Below are 25,190 nucleotides of genomic sequence, written 5' to 3'. Positions count from 1 at the left end.
ATACAGTCGAGCCCGGATATAACGAAGACGCATTCGAATGTTAAAGCATTAGCAACATCCTATACTCGTCATAATCGATACACGATAAATACTCTATTTCAACGAGAGGAATCTACTTATAGCAGCGTTTCTCAATCTATGGTTCGCAAAGATTTGACGGATTTGGTCTGTGGACAGACTTAAAGATTTAATTAAAAATGAAAATTATTGAAGCATGTCATAAATACCGTATTCCTCCGTATTAGCCGGCATGCCGGGACACACATCGAGACGTGCCGGGAAATCCGAATCACAGATTCTGGAAAATTCTTAGATATCGTTATGATAAAAATCCATTGAATTGGCCGAATGCATAATGTGATCCTTTTCTAACCTCGCTTTGCCCGGCAAGCCAGGAACACAAATTCTGATTCGTTGTAGTTGTGTGAGGTTGGAATGTCGGTAACATGGTGAATTCTGTGACGTTGGAATGTCGGTAAGATGGTGAATTCTGTGACGTTGGAATGTCAGTGACATGGTGAAGTCTGATTCGTGGGAATTCTGTGACGTTGGAATGTCAATGACATGGTGAAGTCTGATTCGTGGGAGTTCTGTGACGTTGGAATGTCAGTGACATGGTGAATTCTGATTCCTGAGAATTCTGTGACGTTGGAATGTCAGTGACATGGTGAAGTCTGATTCGTGGGAATTCCGTGACACTGGAATGTCAGTGACATGGTGAAGTCTGATTCGTGGGAATTCTGTGACGTGGGAATGTCAGTGACATGGTGAAGTCTGATTCGTCGGAATTCAATTACGTAGGAATTCTGTGACGTTGGACTGTCAGTCACATTGTGAATTGTGATTCCTTGTAATTGTGTAAGGTTGGAATGTCAGTGATATGGAGAATTCTGATTCGTGAGAGTTCTGCGACAAAATGCCGGTGGCATGGTGCATTCTGATTCGTTGGAATTCTGTGACGTTGTAATGCCAGTGACATGGTGAATTGCGATTCCTTGTGATTGTGTGAGGTTGAAATGCCAGTGGCACGGTGAATTCCGATTCGTGAGAATTCTGTGACGTTTGAATGCCGCTGGCATGGTGTATTCTGATTCGTGGGAATTCTGTGACGTTGAATTGTCAGTGACATGGTGAATTCTGATTTGTGGGAGAATTCTGTGACGTTGGAATGTCAGTGGCATGGTGAATTCTGTGACGTTGGAATGTCATTGGCATTGTGAATTCTGTGACGTTGGAATGTCAGTGATATAGTGAATTCTGTGACGTTGGAATGTCAGTGACATAGTGAATTCTGATTCGCTGTAATGGTGTGAGGTTGGAATATCAGTGATAGGGCGAATTCTGATTTGTGAGAATTCTGTGACGTTGAAATGTCAGTGGCATGGTCAATTCTGATTCGCGCAAAATTTGTGACATTCGAATGACAGTGACATAGTGAATTCTGATTCGTCAGAATTCTGTGATGTTGGACTATCAGTGACATGGTGAATTCTGATGCGTAGGAATTTTGTACCATTGGAGTGTCAGTGGTGTGGTGAATTCTGATCCGTAGCAATTCTGTGACGTTAGAATGTTACAGAATTTCCACGAATCATAACTCACCCTATCACTGACGTGACATGGGACCACGTCACATCAGAGTAGTGTGTAGCGACCTTGAGAAACGCTGCCGTGAATGAAACTGCGGTTATTGTCCATTCTTCTTGATTCTAACGGTGTTGTGGATGAACATAACCAGCTCTGTTTGTTGTTAGAGATCTACATCTATCTATCGTTATAAGCGATATTGTCAACACTACTTTGATACTGCAGGTTCCCTGGAACGAAAAAAAATGCGTTGCAACCGATGCTTCGTAGTATCCGATTTCGTTATAAGCGGGCTGGAGTGTAGTAATAACAATAATGAAAGGGAGAAAAAAAAAAGGTCATTGTACCTCCCACTTTCCCTGTTTACGCCATTGAAAATTATACTTGCCTGTCACGTGACCGTGTCTGGATTAGGGAAGAAAACAGACCGGACCTTACAGTAGTAGAGACATATTATATCGAAGAGGAAAGGGAGCTCAGTCTCAGTCTGTGCTGGTGTCTGGTCCTTATTCTAATTTTTTTTCCCTCTCTTTGCAAAATATTGGGGCCATTTTCTTCGCGGAACCATCTTTCATAGTTGGCATCTCTAGACAGTCAACGCTCTTGTTCCCATGTGGAAAATCGGATACTTTGTCATTTAAATATATCTCTTGTATCTTTGAAATTCTGTTCACAAAATGCTTGTTTTACTCGGATTGCGACCCTCCTTCTCTCCCTCGTCCTTCCGGCTTATCGAGTTTGATGTGCCGCCGTCTTTATTTATTGAAATAATCTGAGTGGTTAATCACACGAGATATCTGATGTGATTATAAGTTTGACATGGTTGAATTCGTATTTTAGAAAATGAATAATTTTATTTCACAAAGCCGCGCTGCCATTTACAAGTTAAATTGATCACTAGCAAAATGATAGTTATACTGACTCACGTTTTCGGCTTTTCCACTTGAAATACTGTTACAACAATTTACTCTGTTGTTAGTTGTTATTACTCTGTGCGATGGTCAGTAGTAATTTTTGAATGTTTGTGTGAAATATCGGAATCATTGGTCAATCTTGTACCGTATAGCCTACATTGAAAGATATACAATTACTATACAAAGCTTGTATCTAGCTTTAAGGAAAAACTAGTAGAAATTTTCGGCGCTGTTTAGGTTGCGAATAGCGGAACAGTACGAACATAGTGCAGAATTGAAAACCAGGGTGCACAGTGTTAGTATCCTAGTGCGCGGTGCACACTGAAACGATACAACATCGACACGGATCGGTGAAAAAACCTTAATTCTAGCAGGTTTTTTTACCGATCCAGTCAATATCGCGGATTGCATTTTATGCACTATAAATAGAAAAAATATGAACTATTGAAAAAAAAATGCATTTGTGGTAACCAAAGTTATCTCAATAAACATTTTCAGGACAATTCAAGTACGAAAATCATTGTCATTGAGACAATTAAAAAAAAAAAACTTTATTATCATTATTTTTTTGGATAATTTTCGATTTGTCAAGTTTTGACGAAAATTTCTAAGTAGCGCATTATTCAAGCCAGTTCTGGAATATAAAAATGAACCTTGCCAAAGTTTAAATGAAAAAAAAAAAATTAGCTATTAGCCGAGTCACATGTCAAACTTCATTTCGGAGTACTGTATATGAGAAAGGAAACGACGAATGCTTTTGTAGTGTATTTGTTAGCGTATTTACCCCGATTGCGAGGGGAAGTTGGTTCGATTCCCCCACAGACGCTCGTGAATTTTCCTTCAAAAATATATATAAAAAGAAAATCATCTCTACATTGTATCTAAGTATCGTATCTTCTATAAATAGTAAAGAGGGACATCATCTTTACATATGAAAAAAATGAATATCGAATTATCCAAAATTCCATAAGGCAGAGTAATCTTACCACAAATGACAATGCGACATTGCCCACATTCACGTAGGATTCATAACTTTTCAAGTGACCTCAACTGTTGACTTTTTTCAATGGTGTAGAATCGACACCACAGTACTGTTTATTATTCACTGTGTTTACCGCCTGCTTCCTGAAACCGTTCGATGATCGTTATTCGCGAGGCTTGTTTCCAAGCTTTGCTGATCATTCGACAAGGTATGAAGGAAAAATATCTTCATTTGAATATTGGAATTTATCTTTTCCGCTGTTTTTGATATCACTTAGTGGCAGTAAAAATATGCGAGATTTTGAATTACGTCTGGATCCATAGGTTGAACATCGGAAGCATCGACAGAGATACGGGGGGGGGGTCGTGGGGGGTATCCCCAGCGTCAAAGGTGGAGTCGACTGATCTAATGTATATATGACTTGACATCATCATCTTGGCCCCCCCCCCTTCAGATTTCCAAGTCTAATTCCGCCTATGATCAGAAGTCATATTTAGTTAAATTAGTGGTTTGGTAATGCCAAACCAATTTGGCTGAATAATGCTAAGATCTGGCAGTGTAAGCAATAAACGGTAAAACTTTCATATTAATGCCTCTTGCAAAATTCATTAACGGTTTCATAACGCCAAAGCATGCTTACTTTTTGCTGTTTTTATCATGTTCCCTGTGTAAATACATGTTGTATGAAGGTACGATTCATTTCTATTTCAGATCTTTATGCACAAATCGGCAATGCAGCATCATTCGCGGGAGGCCCACCGGGGTGACATAAAGCCCTACCAGTGTCAACAGTGTCTGAAGTCCTTCTCATCCAACCACCAGTTGTTGCAACACATTCGCATCCATACGGGCGAGAAACCATACAAGTGTTCCTACTGTGACCGCAGGTTTAAACAGTTGTCTCATGTGCAGCAGCATACGCGCTTGCACACGGGTGAGTAGTCTCTCACCTCCACTTCTTTTTTTTTTTTTCCTATTGTCAGTTTTCTAGTCGAATCAGAAAACTAACATTATTAAGAGGTTGCCCCTTAATAGAAGTGAACTAATATACGGGGAAAAGGAAGCCTCCAGACAAGAAAAAACCGTTCAAAGAGGGTCCACTCTAATACAGTATAATCATTATTGTATCATATTATAAATTTATTGATTGCTAGTAATTAATGAATTAGTTATTTAAGCGAAACCTGATAAAAACTTTCGATACGAACAATCAACACCGGTGCAATCGATATTTTTGCTACGATACCAAGCATTGTTAAAATTGCAAATCTATAATAGGTGCATTACAGGGAAATAATTGAGTGAAGATAACGATGGAGGGACGATTGAAGAAAAAAAAAATTAAAATGTTATTCTGGAATAGTTATTGTAATTACTGTTATATATTGCTGTTATATTATTCTGGATGTATTCTTCCGGTCTCTTGGCGTTTGTTGTAACGGGATTCGACTGTAATTGAAATAATGCACAAAAATACTTATGACGGTTTTTTTTTTCAAATTAAAAAATAGTTCTAAATTTTACGCATAGATGACGCTGTTTCGTAAAACTCAATTTAACACACAAAGAGCGATATAAATAATGTAGATGGCGCGCACACAGCAGATCAACCACATTTGCAAACTACGTTTTTGGTATCCGGAAAAGAGCGGTTATGCATTTTGTCATGCTTGTTTGCAGTGTCCAAAATTGACGATATCAAATTGAATGTGTCTCTAAATTAACGGCTTCAATAATAATCATGGTGTATAACTGAAAAATCCTTCAAAATTTCACTCACACAGATGGCACGGTTTCAAAAAATTCTCAATTCAATACATAAATGGCGTAGGTGGCGCAACAGATCAACGACATTCATATACCTTTACTTTTTCGGGATCCAGAAATGAACTGTTGTGCATTTTGGCATTCTTGTTCATCGCTGCAAGATGTCCCAAAATTGACGGGCCCAACACTTATCATGATTCAGAACCTTTTTTCCCCCTTTCTTTTTGATTAATTAAAAAAAATAGTTCAAAATTTCACTCACAGATGTCGCTGTATCATGAGAAAACTACTTAACGCATAAAATGTGACACAAACAGCGCATATCGCGATTTGTGCTACATAAAACTGCCATATTTCAACATATGAGTAAACTTTCTAGCTTGGACTACATCTAATCTATACACATTTCGACCCACTTATCGGCTAACATCGATTTCGGAAGAGTCTCGTTCACTTCCGAGATTCTTATCTTCAGTTCGCCGATGGTGGTCACACGTAAGGCGTAACTTTGCCATTGACGAATCCTCTGAAGGAGAAATCGATGAGGGGTTAAATATGGAGACAGGACCATAAAACACAGTGCATGGGGTCCATCGGTCAGGGAATTTGATTCCTGATTGAGTGAATCTCGTACAATTTTTCCGAATGGGAAAGAGCGTTAGAATGACGGTATCGGTCGACGATATTTTCAGATCGCATTCCATTGCAACCAGCTGCAAATAAGCATAACAAAATGCAAAATAACGCATTTCTGAATCCCGAGGCATGAGCAAATGTCTTTGAGCAATTGTCATGAAATTCTGGGTGAATTACACAATATTTAATTTATTAAAAAAAAACTACGCCCTGATAGTAAGGCAAACTACACTTTTTATATCAATTTTGTTTTTTTTTCTCAATTTCACACCTATTCTAAGGAGAGAGAGAGATATCACCTCACACACGCAGAAAAATTCTGTGTACGCTACTGGCTTATGCTTCCCATATTCTGCTTCGTATTTGAATTTTTTGAATGATATCTGTGTGATGGCTTTAAAAAAACTTACTATATTGCAATTTTAGATTGAAAAAAGAAAAATGACTGAAGTACATAAGTAAGTTACATATATTTCAGTCATTTTCAATTTTTTAAGACTAAAGCACAGTAAATTTTTTACTACTTTAAAGCTATCAGATATCATTCAAGCAATTCGAATACGGAGCAGCATATGGGAAACATAAGCCAGTGGCGTACGCAGAATTTTCCTGGGTGAATGAGGTGATCGTTTATTTTTCTTGGGAAAAAGGTGTGATCTCATTTTATACCCAGGTATGTAATGCAAATAAAAATTATAATAATCTCAGCTGGAGGGTGGCGGAGGAGCCTCTTGCGTACGACAGTGACATAAGCGTAAGGAAAAAAAATTCATTTGAAAATATGGATATCCTATATGCTAGTTACAATTTGTAGAAAAATGAAAATCTATGAAGAGAGAAAATATTCAATAGAAAGAAAAAAAGGAAAATCAGTAATGATAAAGGAAATTTTTGTTTATAAATATTCATTAGTAATTTCATTATTTATTCATTAATTAAATAGGAAATTTTAACTTTGATAACAGCTTTATATGGCAAAAAAATGTGTGCATAAAACTCTCATAGAAGAAACACTACCTAAATATCTAAAGTTGTTTTAAGGAAGAAAATTTCATAAACAATGATAAAACACATTTTTTGTTGTAAGATTAAAGATAAATTTTCATCAAAATATATGAAGGAAAAAGTATAAATTTTTACTTTAATAAAGATGGGGAGAAAAATAAAATTCTAAATAAGAATCATTTGATGTTGAATATAAATATAAAATTCAATAACAAAAATTGATTTCTGTTGTTTGAATCAAATACAATTTTTTAGCATTTTTTTGTATTGCATTTTTATAGAAATTATTCCGATAAACCAAATTATATTTCGTTTATAAATTCTTCCAAACTTTATTAATGACTTTTCCTTCTAAATATTCCCTAACTCTTTATATTGCTCTTGTATAATTTCTAACTCTTGAAAATTTTTATGCTCTTTTCTTCTAATTATTTATTATGATTGTACTACTATATATTTGTAATTATAATTCTCTAATTTTTTTTATAATTTTTTCTTCTAAACTTTTTCTATAAATTAACACCCAATTTTCCCCAAACTTTTCGTGTTTCTTTTTCATTTATTTATTTATCATTCTTATAATATTGTATGCTTTCTTTTTCTTTTCTTTTTTTTTATTAAGAAAATCTACAAAATTGAAATTTTCATATATAAATAAAAATGAAGACAAGAAAAAAATTAAAAAAATTATAGAAAATTCAAATAAATTCCACAAATTACAATAAACAAGACAAAAAAGTTTAAATGGAAAATATAAATTTTTTGAAGGAAAAAAACAAGAAATTTTTATCAAGTAGGTCAGGCAAAATTGTAATGAAAAATCATTTCTTTTCACATATAGGGAAAAAAGAAATTCGTATGAATCACAGAGAGAGAGAGAGAAAAAAAAAAAATTCAGAATAAGAAAAAATATAAAAAGAAAATTTAGAATGAAATTATGAAAAATTTATGAAATTAATTAAATTAAAAAAAATATATGAAAATTCATTATTAAAAAAATTTTAATGAAAGTCATACTAAAAACTAAAACAACATGAGATGGAAAGGAATAATTATTTTTTCCGTCAAGAAAGCATAAGAAGTAGTAATAGAAGGAAAAAAGTATAAAATGTAATAAGAAAACATACACGAAAAGTTAGAAGAATCTTAAGAAATTAAATTAAAATGAAGAAATTCAGGATTGTTATCCTCGTAAAACCTCGCTTTTCCGGGATGCCCGTTCCGTCGTGGGACGGGCGAGACCCCCAACATTCAATAAGGTGGTGTCCCTCGAGTTTTAGGCCATGCCGGCTGATTCGGGCGAATATAATAGAATAATTCAAAAAAATTGTGTTAACCTTTTAATAGTCAATATTTTTAATTGGGAAATATTGATTTTGTTGATTAGAAAAATGATTGTTAATCAACAGGGTGAAATGTTTATGTTTGTTTCCGCTCAAATAACTCGTGGTAACATACTTTTGATTAGAAAAAGTGTTCAAATACCGTTCCCATACTAGATTCGTCATTGATTTTACTGGGGGAGGGTCCATATATGTGTGTACCGAGATAAAAAATAATAATACATGTAATACAATTTTGCGGTCCTCCCGTCCTCTTACTTGCAATCAAAAAGTTGCTGTCCCAGTCTTTTTTTTTTCAGCCCAAAGCTGAGAAAATTCAAATTCAAAAATCGCTGAAAAGAAAGAGGAAGGAGGACTATTTGAATTTTTTCTTTTTTTATCTCATATACAGGGTGTCCCATTAATTCGTAAATACTTTCAAATTCATAAATGAATTCAAGAAATTATTATATCATAATGCGGTTAGCGAAAAAGTGAACCTCACGAAATGGAACATACTTTTGTTCGGGGGGGGGGGGGTTGTTATGTTGTTGTGTTTCAGGGAAAAAATTCAAATTTCTGTCGATAGAGGGCGTTGGACGGAAAAAAGTCACTGTAAATATTCAAATCAGAGTCCTATAAAATCAAGGGTGTACGATTAACAGCTCATTTCTGAATTTCCTGTTACTGGCTCTTACATAAGGTTTTAATTTTGATATTTAAATCGGTGGATAAAGCACTCTCTCTCTCTCTCTCTCTAAAGTGTTTTATTTCAGCATGGTATGGCCGTTGACAATGTGTTTTACCTCAGTCTCGAATCACCAGTTACAAACGTTTCGGAAAGAAGAGATTGAAGAAAGGTTCAGGTCCAATTAGGTCTGCAGAAAGCGCTATCGATAAAATAAAAATTTTCTAATTTTTTTTTTTTTCTGAACCAAAAACAATTCCCCCTTTTTGGGAATAACTTTTTCGCAAACCGCATTAAATACAATTCCTTCAGTTTTTTTTATAAATTTTTAAACTATTTACGAATTTATGGGACACCCTGCATACACGGCCCCTAGTTAAATAAATATCATACGGGCAAGTTATTTGGATTATTTTTCTAAGTGAAAGTGTTTCTCTAAAATCATTGGTTCAGAAGTTGAAAGGGTATATTATAAAGACTTTATATACTATGCACCCTGTATTTGTTACGTTAAATGTTGTAATTAATTATAAATTAAAATTTTAATTAAATTATTTATAATTAAATTAATTAAATTATTTATAATTAAATTAATTAAATTATTTATAATTAAATTAATTAAATTATTTATAATTAATTAATTAAATTATTTAATTATAAATCTGGTTATTGTACATAATAGCCGATTATTATGCATAATTGCTGAGCATTTTGGTTAAATTTGATAAATTCCCATAAATTAACGACTTATGCATAATACTCAAGCATCGTTGGTAAATTTGATAAGTACTAAAAAAAATTATCACTTTCATTGGCGATTATGCATAATACCCAAGCTTATCTATTTCAGTTTCAAGAGAGTAATTCCTGTAGGCTTCGGACCGCTCTTATACCCAAGCGTCGCTTCGTTGGTAAACATGATAAATCGTACTATATGATATACTTACTATACGTCAGTGTTTCTCAACCTTTTTCAGCCCATGACCCCCCCTTTGGACAATATTTTCTTCACGTAGGCCCTCTGTCTTATCCGGGACCTCCACTCCAACTCTCATCGCAGAACGAGGCCCTTTCCTTTTACTGAAATGAATTTCTACGAATTTAATTTGATAAAAACTAAATTTATAATGAACAAAAATTTTATACATGGGACCTATCTCTGGAACCCTGGGCTTGGCATGCATCCAGAAAGTGGATGATTATATCATCCAAGAGCTGAATTGTATGTGTAAAATATGGGACGATCCAACGCCAACTTATCATCGACACATCATCTTTGATTCCCGCATACCCTAGGCTATAGCTCTAGGCTAGTGAGGTTCCTCCTTGCGGGGGGTTTTATTTAGGCCCGTCTCAACATCATACGGTCCCCGAGCAAAGCGATGTTCTGGGGGTCCCCATACTCTTAGCTGAAAGCAATAGCTCACATATCTACTCACAGTGCGCCCCCCATGGATATGAGACCCCGGGAAATTCCCACATGGGACACGTGGATTAAGATGACCCTGGTTTTATTGACAGCTTTGCTTTATTCTGAAAGTAATAACATTTTCTTGCTCCATATTTCAATTTAAAGCTCTAATTCTTCGTGGGCCCCCCTTCACCATTTGTCGGGGCTCCTCTTTCATCTGATGTTTACCTGTGGCCCCCTTAGCATATATAGTACCACAAGGGGGCCACATGATCCCGGGTTGAAAACCACTGCAATACGTGATAATTTATGCATGTATGTATCATTATATCGGGTTACGGTCGTAAAATTTGTTATTATTACATCGGGATCCGACTATATTCACACATACTAGACTCATTTGGAATTTTTTCCCATATTTATCGAATTCACCAATCACAGTAGGGTATTATGCATAATCACGGATAAAGGAGATAAATTTCATTTATTCATCAAATTTACCAACGAAACTTATGCCGAATCTCCGGTAAAAGTGATAAATTTGAATCAAAGTTACCTAGACGATTGGTGAGTATTCATAATAACCAGTTATTCATGTACAATAACCGATTTATCGTGGTATATATGTCAGAAGAGTTGGTCGAATAATATCCACCGAGCACTCGCTCGATCGATGGATGTAAACTGAAAAACTTATGCGTTCGAAGCAACGATCGTAGAATGAGTGTGTGTGTCTCAATGTTACTCATTTTTTGGCATGTGTATGTGTAACGTCAGTGTTGTCTTTTGTGTGCACAGGCGAACGTCCTTACAAATGTCCAGTGCCGGAATGTAATCGGGCGTTCATACAGCTGTCGAACCTGCAGCAGCACCTTAGGAATCACGACAGCCAAATGGAAAGGGCTAAAAATCGCCCCTATGTCTGCAATACCTGTGGCAAGTGCTTTGCGACGGATTCCAGTCTCAGGACTCATGGTTCCAAGGTAAGAAGAACTCGTCGTTCGTGCATTTTTTAGAGTTTGGCACGTTTGACTGTCGTCACGTTGTTGAATCAATCTGGGCCGTAGCGTGCCTTCTCGGGGCAGTGGAGGCAGACTTTTTCTTGCCTCCCCCCCCCCCCCCCACCCTGGAAAGGTTATGTTCAGAGAAAGGAAGGGTTTTTTTTCTCCCCCACCTTACCTCCTCCTCTCAATTTTTTTTGGATGCCGAGGAATCGGCATCCAAAAAATTCATGCATTGTCACAAAATATACAGGAATGCTGAAAAATATTTACGCACCATTGGAAATTAAGAATTAATGAGAGGAAGTAAAGGTTCCAGAATTAGTGAGAGAAAATATCACAGAATTGATGAAAATTCAGAATTAATGAGAGAAAATATCACAGAATTGATGAAAATTCAGAATTAATGAGAGTAAAGGTCCCAGAATTGATGAAAATTCAGAATTGAGAGATGAAAATTCAGAATTGAGAGATGAAAATTCAGAATTAATGAGAGAAAATATCCCAAAATCGATGGAAATTCAGAATTAATGAGAGAAAATATCCCAAAATCGATGGAAATTCAGAATTAATGAGTGAAAAAAATCACAGAATTGATGAAAATTGATAATTAATAAGAGAAAAGTTTGCAGAATTGGAAGATGAAAATTCAGAATTAACAAGAGAAAAGGTAGAATTGAGAAATGAAAATTCAGAATTAACAAGAGAAAAAGTAGAATTGAGAAATGAAAATTCAGAATTAATAAGAGGAAAGGTGGAATTGAGAAATGAAAATTCAGAATTAACAAGAGAAAAAGTAGAATTGAGAAATGAACATTCAGAATTAACAAGAGAAAAGGTAGAATTGAGAAATGAAAATTCAGAATTAACAAGAGAAAAGGTAGAATTGAGAAATGAAAATTCAGAATTAACAAGAGAAAAAGTAGAATTGAGAATGAAAATTCAGAATTAATAAGAGAAAAAGTAGAATTGAGAAATGAAAATTCAGAATTAACAAGAGAAAAAGTAGAATTGAGAAATGAAAATTCAGAATTAACAAGAGAAAAAGTAGAATTGAGAAATGAAAATTCAGAATTAATGAGTGAAAAAAAATCACAGAATTGATGAAAATTGATAATTAATAAGAGAAAAGTTTGCAGAATTGGAAGATGAAAATTCAGAATTAACAAGAGAAAAGGTAGAATTGAGAAATGAAAATTCAGAATTAACAAGAGAAAAAGTAGAATTGAGAAATGAAAATTCAGAATTAATGAGTGAAAAAAATCACAGAATTGATGAAAATTGATAATTAATAAGAGAAAAGTTTGCAGAATTGGAAGATGAAAATTCAGAATTAACAAGAGAAAAGGTAGAATTGAGAAATGAAAATTCAGAATTAACAAGAGAAAAAGTAGAATTGAGAAATGAAAATTCAGAATTAATGAGTGAAAAAAATCACAGAATTGATGAAAATTGATAATTAATAAGAGAAAAGTTTGCAGAATTGGAAGATGAAAATTCAGAATTAACAAGAGAAAAGGTAGAATTGAGAAATGAAAATTCAGAATTAACAAGAGAAAAAGTAGAATTGAGAAATGAAAATTCAGAATTAATAAGAGAAAAAGTAGAATTGAGAAATGAAAATTCAGAATTAACAAGAGAAAAAGTAGAATTGAGAAATGAAAATTCAGAATTAATGAGTGAAAAAAATCACAGAATTGATGAAAATTGATAATTAATAAGAGAAAAGTTTGCAGAATTGGAAGATGAAAATTCAGAATTAACAAGAGAAAAGGTAGAATTGAGAAATGAAAATTCAGAATTAACAAGAGAAAAGGTAGAATTGAGAAATGAAAATTCAGAATTAACAAGAGAAAAAGTAGAATTGAGAAATGAAAATTCAGAATTAATGAGTGAAAAAAATCACAGAATTGATGAAAATTGATAATTAATAAGAGAAAAGTTTGCAGAATTGGAAGATGAAAATTCAGAATTAACAAGAGAAAAGGTAGAATTGAGAAATGAAAATTCAGAATTAACAAGAGAAAAAGTAGAATTGAGAAATGAAAATTCAGAATTAATGAGTGAAAAAAATCACAGAATTGATGAAAATTGATAATTAATAAGAGAAAAGTTTGCAGAATTGGAAGATGAAAATTCAGAATTAACAAGAGAAAAGGTAGAATTGAGAAATGAAAATTCAGAATTAACAAGAGAAAAAGTAGAATTGAGAAATGAAAATTCAGAATTAATGAGTGAAAAAAATCACAGAATTGATGAAAATTGATAATTAATAAGAGAAAAGTTTGCAGAATTGGAAGATGAAAATTCAGAATTAACAAGAGAAAAGGTAGAATTGAGAAATGAAAATTCAGAATTAACAAGAGAAAAAGTAGAATTGAGAAATGAAAATTCAGAATTAATAAGAGGAAAGGTGGAATTGAGAAATGAAAATTCAGAATTAACAAGAGAAAAGGTAGAATTGAGAAATGAAAATTCAGAATTAACAAGAGAAAAAGTAGAATTGAGAAATGAAAATTCAGAATTAATAAGAGGAAAGGTGGAATTGAGAGATGAAAATTCAGAATTGGGAGATGAAAATTCAGAATTGGGAGATGAAAATTCAGAATTGGGAGATTAAAATTCAGAATTAATGAGAGAAAATATCCCAAAATTGATGGAAATTCAGAATTAATGAGTGAAAAAAATCACAGAATTGATGAAAATTGATAATTAATAAGAGAAAAGTTCGTAGAATTGGGAGATGGACATTCAGAATTAAGAAGAGAAAAGGTAGAATTGAGAAATGAAAATTCAGAATTAATAAGAGGAAAGGTGGAATTGAGAGATGGAAAGGTGGAATTGAGAGATGAAAATTCAGAATTAATGAGAGAAAATATCCCAAAATTGATGGAAATTCAGAATTAATGAGTGAAAAAAATCACAGTATTGATGAAAATTGATAATTAACGAGAAAAAAGTCTCAGAAATTATGAAATATGAAAAAAAAAATCCCAAAAGCGATCAAAGTTCAAAATAAATGAGAGAAAAATCCCAAAATTTTGATGAAAATTCAGAATTAATGTGAGAAAAATTCCCAAAATTGAAAACATACAGTATTTGATGAATCTATATTTTCTCACTTCTATAACCCCAAGTGCGTGAGGGGGGGGGGGAGGGTGGAACCACGTTGCCCTGTGTGACCACACCTGTCATACACCCCTCCTAAGGGCGGCTCTGAGCCCCGGTTGCCCCAGCCTAGTTACGGGCCTTGAATAAAATTCCAGTGTTTTTAACTTAATCGGCGAACTTTACTTGACCGATATATCAGATATATATTTTTTTTCTGTAGCTCGCGTCCTCGTCGACGCCATTGCTTAGGGTTTTTTTTGGAGAACTGGCATAAAAAAAGCACGGCATGTACGAGTGGGGCCATCGATTTTTTTTAGGGATTGGACCGGAAGTGGAGGCGTGGCTCGCACTCACATACAGCAGCGGCCTTTTCTTTTTTATACCACCGTGGCCCTCGTTTTTTTTCTTCTCTCCTCTTGCCTCCGACCGATCGATTTTTTTTTTCCTGCTGCCAACTACACCCACGGCATTTTCAATATCCGTGATCATCATCATCGTCGTGTCCTTCATTTTCTGTGCGTCATTTTTCGGGAATCGGTCAATTTTTACCCTTTTCCGATCATTGAATTTACAACGAGAGAGTTTGTTATTGTACAGAAAACGTTCACTATATTCCTCGAAAAATTTCAGAAGGGTCGATGTATGTATGACCTTGGCTTCCAATGTTTTCCTGCGTGAAATATCAACTACCTTTTTAACATTTTAAATAATTTTCAATATAATGAAGGGTAAAAGTGGTAGACACTGTAAGCGCCAAATGGGAAAATGTTGAGAAATCACAAAAAAAAAAATGTTTTTGCAGCCGACGTTCACATTTGCGGCCTCTTTACACGCTCTTTTGAATCACTTAATGCCGCTACACACCACTCTGACGTGACGTGGGATCACGTAACATTAGACCAGTGTGTGTGTGTGGTGGCATTTAGAGGATTACCAGGCACTTCTCACGTTGACAACATCATAAAGCATTTCTAATTTCTTCTATTTACTTCAGGCACACAATTTTTTTTTCTCTTAAATTTTGTGGATATTTTTGTACAATTTAAGTAAGGGCTTGACAAATCGAAAAAATACTCAAGTTCCAGTCCAATTTCTTAGGTGCCAAGCATGTTATCTCAAACATAGAGCCTCAAGAAAAACGGTCCTGTATATAAATAATATTTTCTTTCACTTTCCCCATGTTAAAAGATGTGGCGTAATGGAATTAGAGTATTGTGTCAACTTAGATTCTAATTTAGAAATTTACTCCAATTTAGCAACCACATTTAGAAAATTTTAGGTGCCAATGCCGATTTCCTTGTCGCCACGGCGACCCGAGAGTCGTCCAGCAATGATTTTAGGTATCCGACCGCGTTAAAAGCGTCATTTTAGAAAAAAAAAGTATATTGATTTTTGTATTTTTGGTTTTCATGAAAGCCCCATTTTTGTTTTTCCGAAACAGTCCTTATTTTGTTCATAAACGCTTAGAATCGAAGTTACGTCCCTGTAATGATTCGTTCTCATAAACAAGTAATCTGTGAATACAATTTTAACGCGCTTTACGGAGAATGCTATTTTTGACATTTTACCGAGTTTTATCAAGATTTCTAAAATTCTATTTATTGTATCATTACAAAACTTTAATATGATATTCTGTTATATATTGTTATGGTCGAAAACCAAAATCTAAGGTCTATTGTATGTCTAATTGCAGTGTTTTATGCAAGATATGTAGAATGCAATTTCAAAAAAAATCCTTCACACATGAACAGATTTGAGTGTAACTTATTAACATACCATACAATCCTTTAAATTTAAGTTCATAAACCTGCGTTATTAGTAGTTGAATCGTACTGTGAAAATAACAAAGCATTTTTTTTTTATTCATAGCATTTTTTTGCAATCGTGGTTCGTATATTACATGAATTTTGCCTAAAATTTGACATTAAAAAAAAGAGTTTTTCATAGAAAATGGCATAGGCAGTCAAAAATTTATTATTGTTTTGACCAGTTCGAGACACTGTCTATAAAAAAATTAACCCCCAGTACCCGTTTTATAGAAAAAATGCTAAGAAAGGTAGATAAAGCAAGAGCTTTCACGATTTTGATCGTTTGTTGTCATTTTCCCCCCGAAATTTATCTTCAACAGACGACTATTTTTGGAAATTATCAAAATTTACCCATATTTAACACCATGAGAATGCTTTAAATTATTGTAATAAAAAATAATCTCTTTAAAGCATCTAACTCCTCAGTACTAAGGGACACGACAACCAGACGTTAACAAAATTCCATGACATTTGAACCAGGAACATTTGACAAAATGTTGCTGGTTCATGACAAAACATGACAAAACACAATCTGACAAAAAAAAAGTTTTGAGAAAAGGGCATTTTAAAGCATAAGTAATGCTTACCAGCAGCTTGTATTAAAATACGTTGAAAATACTTTTGATGCAGATAGTTAGTTTAGTGCAGTAGATTAGATACTTTTTATGGGAAAAAAAATTCAAACTCGCAGTTAAACGTAGAGAAGTTTATAAATAATATTTGAAAATAGTTTTTTGTGTGGCATATATTTTCGTGCACCGAATCTTTTTGAAACAACATCATAAGTATTTAATTCGGTCTCACTACTACTGGTGAAACTACTACTTAACTGTCCAATGCACCTTGTAAACATTTTTGTAGGGTGTTTCTAATGAATTGGTACATGCAAGAACATGTATGTGCGTGGCCCTAACGGATTTATGGCGTCAGAGTTATGCTTGTTTAATGTGTGAAACTGGTGCTGCCATCTGTTCATTATTATTCTGAAGCGAATTCCCGAATTTTATGTTATATAAGTATTGTTTTGAACGTGTCTTCTCTCTTCCCAGAGATGTTTCGAGCTTTTTTTCGGAACGACTTGAAACTGCAGTTCAGGTCCCATTTTGATTTTCTACTCATCCACATCATAACTAAGATTCGGAGCCAGACTCCCACAATTGATACGCTTACCATAAAACTGCCTGAACGAGTCGGCTACTATTCGAATTTTTGTGTCAAATAACCAGTTACTAGTTGTAGTGTAATCAGTTATGTTTGCGATTCACGTTCCCATCTCGTGTAAAATTTCTGATTATTTTTGTTTTTATTTGCATCTGCAGCATGTTGCCCTAGTCTGCAATCCATTCACGCAGGTGTGTCCCTTGTGCCATAAGAGCTTCATCAACTCCGAAGCTGTGCTGGAACATATGCACATCATGCACAAGGACATCACTCAACAGCACCAGCAACAGCAGCAGCAACAACAACAGCAGCAGCAACAGCAGCAAGTGATCTCAAGTAAGTCCCGCCGATGGTCTCGAGTGTTTCAGAGTCCCGATGTATTTCGATTCTGATCTCAGGATGCTAATGCTACCTACCTAAACTACAAATGATATGTTTGCTAATGTTACTATTAATATGTATGTATGATTCAGGTAAGAGGCGTAACACTGTGAACCATCCGTGCCCCTTGTGTGGCAAGTGCTACGTGAATGAGGGCTCCCTGAGGAAGCACATCGCTGGTCATCAGGAGCCGCCGACGGCAGCAGCTGCGGCGGCCGCCCTTCCTTGCCCGCCGCTCCGCATGTGGCCATGCACCGTGTGCCAGAATGTTTTCACGCAGGAAACAGGTAAGATGCAGCGAATACTTACTCAATACACTTGTTCGAATACCAGGTTCTGTATAGCTGACTTGCCGTTCCTTCAGGGCCGTCATTTCAACTTTTTCCTGGGGGGGGGGGGGGGTCAAACATTTTCCAGGGGGGGGGGTCAAAGCACATGTACTCAATGTATGTACATATATATATATATATATATATATATATATATATATATATATATATATATATATATATATATATATATATATATATACCATTTTTAGTGTATTTTCAAAAGCCATTTCACCCATTTTTCAACAAAATTTTCACCCATTTAATCCTCATTTGACCAGTGGTGCACAAAGCTAAAAGAATGAATGTGAAGAATGGGGATCTTTTTTGAATCACCCGCAAGCTCTGCGAGCTTTCAAATCGAGCGCCCCTCCGGTCTATCACCTCGGGCAATTTACTATAGAATGACTTGTGCTGGAGGTGCGCTTGTGTACCTAACAGTTTGAGTACGCATCTAGTGTTGTGCGTCCATCGCTGCAGCATTAAAAAAAAGCAGGGCTTTTTCGAATGCTGCAGACCCCAAAGCAGAACGTTTTGCATTGTTCTGCAACAAACCCTCAGCTGACTGAAAATGTTCAGCGGTAAAAATTCCTTTATGGTGTTTTCTATGCAGAAGAATGTTTTTCTTAAAATTCTTCTCAAGACTCTTCTGCAGCCGCACTGAAGTTTTCGGAATATTCTGCTTTGGGTCTGCAGGATAAAACCAAAAGTTTCTGCTGATAGGTTATATCAGGCACCACCTTGTTCTCTTTGTGATCCAATAGTTTTTCTCTTTTCTTTTAGGTTTATTGCATCATATGGAGGCCATGAGAACGGATCCCAGACACCAGTTTGCGGCCCAGTATCTGTTGAGCCGAGCGGCAGCCGAGAGGAGGTTGAAGGAACCTTCGGACCACCCTTCAATGGCGCCTTCCAGCTCCGGTGTTCCCCCTTCTTCCACGGCCGATCCCCTACACCTAGCGCAGCGTCAGCACCCGGCCGACGTCAGCCTACAGCAGCAGTGCAGCAATCCGACCCTCCTGGTGCCCATGCCACCGCAGTTGCAGCAGCAGCAACAGCTGCAACAGCAGCAACAACAGCAGCAGCAGCCCGAGCTGGGCGCGGCCAGCAGCAACTGCACGACGTCGGACTCTGAGAACGACGCAACGTCGCCCTCTCAGGTCACCAACGCCGCCGACAGCATGCAGCAACAGACGCAGCAGCAGCAACATTACCAGAACATGCTCCATTAACGAACGAGACTTTGCATGGACCATCATCTGAACACAATTTTCACACAGACACGTCTTTAGAGCCATTGTAATAATAATAATTATTATCACTTATTATATATATATATATATATATAACGGGACCCGAAGTTACCGAAAGATAATTACTGTAATAATAATCGTTTTGTTTTTATGTTTTCATTCTTCGGAAAAAAAGTGGGAAGAACTACAAAAAGAACCATCTTTGAACAGACAAAATGGCTGCCATTTTTACTTTATCTTCAACTTGTACTTTATACATATTATATATATAAACCCTTTACTTCATTATATCGACGCACGTTTCAACGAGCAGTTCATGAAAAGCTTTGTACATGACCCTGTGATCTTGTCTCATCTCTATCTTTCACATGAAATGACCAGTACACAAATTATTCGTCTTCTTCTAGCTTATTTTCCTCAATATTTTGATAATGTGTTGAAATATCTAATTTTTTTCCAGATCTGCGCGGATATATCCGTAACTAAATAAATAAAATGGTGCTATCAGTGTGAAAACATTAATATCGATCATCATCCAGCCATCATGCGTCAATGAAACCCTGTAGGGAAAATCAGAACTTTGTTTTCAGGCCATCTTAATGCCTGAATAGCGTCTGTCTCTCATCATGACTTCAATTTCAGTTTACCATCGGCGGAATATTCCGTCACTTTTAAAAACTTTTTTGACTATACCCACCACTGCGCAGATCTGTCCGTTCACCAGCAAGTAGAATACTGAATTTCAATTGAAAGTATCCAACTCTGTTTTATGTGTTTTTTGGTCCCGTTCCGGCCCTTTCAATTTTTTTTTTGTGTGGCTTGTTGTTGTTGTTGCCAGGCGTGAGGGATGGACTGGAACTGATAAAGTTCAAAGGGGAGGGGAACCTGTATAGATTTAGGGGGGGTTAAAATATTACATTATTTCTATGTGTAGCCGTGAAAAAATAAATCAGCTTTTTTAGTTTCGAGAAATTAAATCGTACGTAAAAGCGTGAAGAGCTTCGGACTGAATTAAGGTGTGGGGCCCAAGGCCCGCTGAAGCCGCGAGTATATACGTATGTACAACTCTATGGTGGAAGCGGAATCCATTCCTCACGCCCGTGCCTAGTATCAATATTTTGTGTTTTCGTTTTTACTCGTCGAAGGCTGGAACGAGAAACCTAACGTAGTTTTTGAATCAAATTTTGCAAGCGCCATCTAGCGCCTCACCTTAGTGACGGTGATACCTATTGTAGTGCCATCCTAATGTCAATGCCTCAAAGATTTTGTTTGCCTAAAAAAATACATATTTTTTTTTATTAAGAGTTGGATACCTTCAAGCAATTGATGATTAATTTTCTATTATTATACTTATTATTATAATTTTAATTTCTTACCATTGGAAAAAAAAAAGGAACTGCCGTCTTAATGACTCCCAATAATGTGTATCTAAGAAAACTTGTAAAATATGAGTAAATAGTGATTCTGTAATAAACATAAAAAAAAGGAAGTGGTGAAAATTCTGATTAAATGTGAATGAACCTTCCCAATGAGAAAGATTTTAAATAAAGTGTAAAAAATTATAAAGAATGCTCCATAGCTGGTTTCCTTAAAAGGATGATTTACATGCATCATGTACTAAGTAAGTAGAAAGTGTTAATTAAGGCTTTAAGAAGAAGGTTTTCTCTTATTATTATTCTTATTTAGCAATGAATGTGTTTGAACAATTTTTGAGAGTGCATTTTTGTTGTGGTGAAATCCTAAAAACTTCAATAATAGAAAACTCTTATAATTTTTTTCACCAATTAATTAACGGTTGATTAGTATTTATTTAATTTGCCAATTAAATAAACAAATTATTGATAATTTAAATAAATGAAGGTGATGCTAATCAAATTGTGTAAGCGCCATCTAGAGAAGCACCAAAATAACTGTACCTACCACAATGCGTGTCATATTACTATGATGTGCTAAATTAATTTGATTAAAATTTATAATTTGATTAATTGATTGTTAATTGGTCATGAATATTTTTTAATGTATAAATTGTAATTAATAATATTTTTAAATAATTATTATTATAAATTATATTCCTATGATTACCAGTTACAGAAATGTAGGTTATTTTTAATTCATATTATTGGTGCTTCTCTCAAACTAGCAATGAGCTTTAGATGCGGGATTTCACCTTGTAATTGTTCGAATTTTCGAAGAGCGAAATCAGTATAATCGAAAATTTTGGATAAATTTATCGGTTTTAAAACAACAGAAATTAATTAGATTCGACATTTTCGGTGGTATTATTGGCTCTACCAACCACTCTGGCAGTTTTTTGCTAATTATCGATCGAATCAAATTTTGTTTTTGCAATATTTTCAACAAATGTATCATAAATTCGTGAATTCTCGAAAAACTATATTATGTGTTGCTGTTTCCAATGTTATTATCATTTATTTTAATACTGTAAATCCATTGACAGTTTTCAGTTGTTTTTACACAAAATATCTTCGATATTTGCATATTTTTCAGTGAACTAATGCGTGTTTCTATCATTTTCTTTCTTCACGCCGCCATTTTAATTTCAGAATTTACCCCTTTCTTGCTCAAACTTGGGGAGGAAAAAAACGAATATTTTATCATCACAGACCGACATTTTTTTTTCTTGTAAATGACAGAAAATCAATAAAACAATTTTCTCCGTTTTTCGTTTTTTCTCATTCCAAGTAGCGCCTCCTATACTTAACACCAAAGTTTTAAAGTGTAAGTTGATTTTAGCGTCGCGTCATCTGTCGGTGTAAGTTTGAATCACAAACTATTTCTTGCTTTATTATAGCTCCTATCGTGATAGAAAGATGGCGCTGCAGTAATTTCACAAATTCGAAACTGTCAATGGATATAAATCCCATTTTTCAAGTTTTCATAAAAATAAAGTTTTGTTTGAACTTTTTTAAAATCATATGAATTTTAAATTCGTGTTTTTTTTTTTTTTTTACTTTGTGTATTTTTTCTCTCGTTAAACGCTTGATATTTTAAAATATGCAAAGAAAATTACAATGGACTCAATGTATGATTTATTTAATCAATTTGATTGATTAATTGATTGTAGAAGGAGGAGGGGTCCCCATGTTAAAATAAAAGTCCTTCCCCTTTTTAAGACCTTGACCACTCCTGATTCAGTCCGAAGTTTTAACGCTTTTACGTAAGATTTTTGAATAATAATGTTAAAAAAATGGTTATATATATATATATATATAATCAAAAAAAGAGCTGATTTGATTTTTTTTACGGCTTGGGACCCCTCCTTCAACATTTTAACCCCCCATTTTTGTTTCTTCTTTTCGTTTTTTAAATTTTTTTTTTTAGATTTTTCGTGATTGGTGAAGTAAAAATTTTTTCAATGCTATTTCTTGTAATGTGCAAGTGGAAACCAGCCAGTATGACGGTATTGATGATAATGTATTATTATATTGTATGTAATTGTATTTGGAAATAAGAGTGAGAAGAAGAAAAGAAATAAAGAAAAGGCCATCTTTTAAAAACAAAAAATAAACAAACTGATTTCTTCTGTGACTGTCATCGGATTCGAGCTTGTACGGAGTATGGAGAAAAAAAAACATTAAAAAGAAAGTGTTATGATATATATATATATATATATATAATAACGACTGTTGTTGTGTGTCAATTAAATTTGTTATAACCAGTGTGACCATATAATCCATAAAAAAAAAAAATTGGCCGTGAAATGGCCCGTTTATCAAAATGAATCACACTTGATTTCGTAAATCGACCTTTCTACAACTGCGGACCGTACAATTTTTTACAATAATTTGCAGTGTGGCAAAAAGTAGTTACAAGGAGAGGTATAGTAAAAGTCCCTTTATAACGAGTACGGCTTATAACGAGAATCTTAGTTCGCAGTTGATTGCATGAGAGCTAAAATGTTAAAGAAACAAAGTTTTCGCTCTAACGACTACGGAAATTCTTGAAAAACATGTTTTTCTTTTTCCCTTCTCTAAGGATTATACATAAAATAGAGACTAAAGTGACATTTTTCTTAAATCTCTTTACCCATAGGTATTTATCAAGTGAGCATATGTCAGCTCCTCCCCATAGATGCCATGTATGACCACATGCTGATTGTAAACTGCCATTATAACGGACTTCTACTGTAATTTACGTAATAGCAGAAACTATGTAAGTAGAAGGAATATTCGCGGAATGGAAAAATACAAAAACAGAAGAAATAATTTTCAGACCGAAAAAAAATGAATAACTAATAAGAGAAAAAATATTTCGGACTTGCCTAAATACGTATAAAAATGCGAAATCACTTACGGACAGGGGCAAAAAGAGGAAATCATTTTTGGCAAAAAAAATACGTGGGAAGAAATAATTTGCGGAATAGCAAAAAATTTGTAAAGGAGAAGAATAATTTGTAAACCGTCAAAAAAAAGGATAAATAATTTTTAGATTCGTATATAAATGAATAAATAGGAGAAATAATTCGCGGTCCAGCAAAAAATACATAAATGGAAAAAATAATTAGCAAACTGGAAAAAAATATGTAAATATATGAGGAATAGTTTCACCGGTTCTGGACCAGCGGCATGAAAATACTGCTCTAAATTGCATTACGGTATTTTGACTGAATATTCACACCAATTATTTGCCATTTTCGACGTTTATTTGATTTTACTTCAAATTTGCTGCAACTGATTGGTAATTATTATGCTATTTCGGTGGTAATTGGAGGATTTTTTGCAAACAACTAGCAGGTTTTCATGGTGATTAATAATTTTCCTCGATGAAATATAGCCACCCCCCACTTATGAACCTCGTGATAATTTTTCTCTGACTCGTTTGAGAAAATTTACCCATAGCTTTCCTTATTCTTCGCAAACGTTACATTTACCTTTTAATAATTTAACTACGAATCCCTTGTCCTAGTGATCATTCAGCCTCAAGGTCTTTCATGCCGGAGGAAATTTACGTACGTCGTTGATGAGTGATCGTCAATCACTCGCGGATTCCAAGCACTAACCATATTTTAACAGACACTCTCTCACTTGCCCTGGTGCTTTGACCTCTGAAGACCGGCTATACCCCGCTTCTCATCTCAGAGAGATATCGAAGCGTCCCCGAAGGATGGGTGTATCCGGAAAGTTTTATTATAAACAAAAAAACATTGTCGCCTCAGACGAAGGCAATTTATCAAAGCAATCTAAAATCACATACAGATAACTAAAATCTAAACAACAAACGCCAATGGGCAATCAAAATTATAAACAAGACTATAAGATGATTGCATATAGTCCATCCCATTCATTATGGATTCCTTTATCCATAATAGAATATGTCATTTTTAAAGGTTATATGGGGCAATCATGGCCGATTCGAAACCACTAAAGCTATGAATATGGAATTTGGTCAGTATTATATTTTAAAATGCAGATGCCCACTAAGATGGGGTTTCTGGAAATTCAACCTCCAAGGGGGTCATGAGGCGCTCAAATGTATTATGGGGGGAATCGTCGCCGAGTAATTTTTAGATTACCTAATCCAGCGAAGCCGCGGGTAATCGATATATGACGGTTCTACTGTATTTTCTGACCTTTTTATAGGCCTCTAGAGCAGGGTTCTTAACCTATGGGTCGCACTAATCCACTTGCAATCAGGTTGTAAATTCATTTATTGCGTCACTTGTTTCAAGGGCATCTTGATCGTGGCCGGGGCTAGAAACCAGACATTTTTTTGCCCCCCCATCGAACCACAATTTCATGGAGGGGGAAATTCATTATTTGATCATTTTTGTCGCACCACGGTCATTTTCTGCACACGAGGGCTAATTAGACCGG

The 25,190-nt window shown here is 34.9% G+C and overlaps 1 protein-coding gene across 1 annotated transcript in view; it reads left to right on the top strand.

The window, feature by feature from the left end:
• Positions 1-21,211, top strand: part of LOC149063571 (uncharacterized) — a 202,758-nt gene extending 181,547 nt beyond the window's left edge. The window contains exons 3-7 of the mRNA XM_089255888.1: positions 4,195-4,417; positions 11,111-11,295; positions 17,552-17,729; positions 17,867-18,061; positions 18,887-21,211. Of these exons, the coding sequence (XP_089112014.1) occupies positions 4,195-4,417; positions 11,111-11,295; positions 17,552-17,729; positions 17,867-18,061; positions 18,887-19,335 (1,230 nt within the window). The 3' untranslated portion in view covers positions 19,336-21,211. The remainder of the gene's footprint in view (positions 1-4,194; positions 4,418-11,110; positions 11,296-17,551; positions 17,730-17,866; positions 18,062-18,886) is intronic.
• Positions 21,212-25,190: the final 3,979 nt, after the last annotated feature.

This window comes from Pholcus phalangioides, unplaced genomic scaffold (genome assembly GCF_987345545.1).
Source record: "Pholcus phalangioides strain wild (caught in Gottingen) unplaced genomic scaffold, Ppha-v1.0 ptg000172l_1, whole genome shotgun sequence".
NCBI lineage: Eukaryota > Metazoa > Arthropoda > Arachnida > Araneae > Pholcidae > Pholcus > Pholcus phalangioides.
This window is presented reverse-complemented; position numbering and strand designations above follow the sequence as displayed.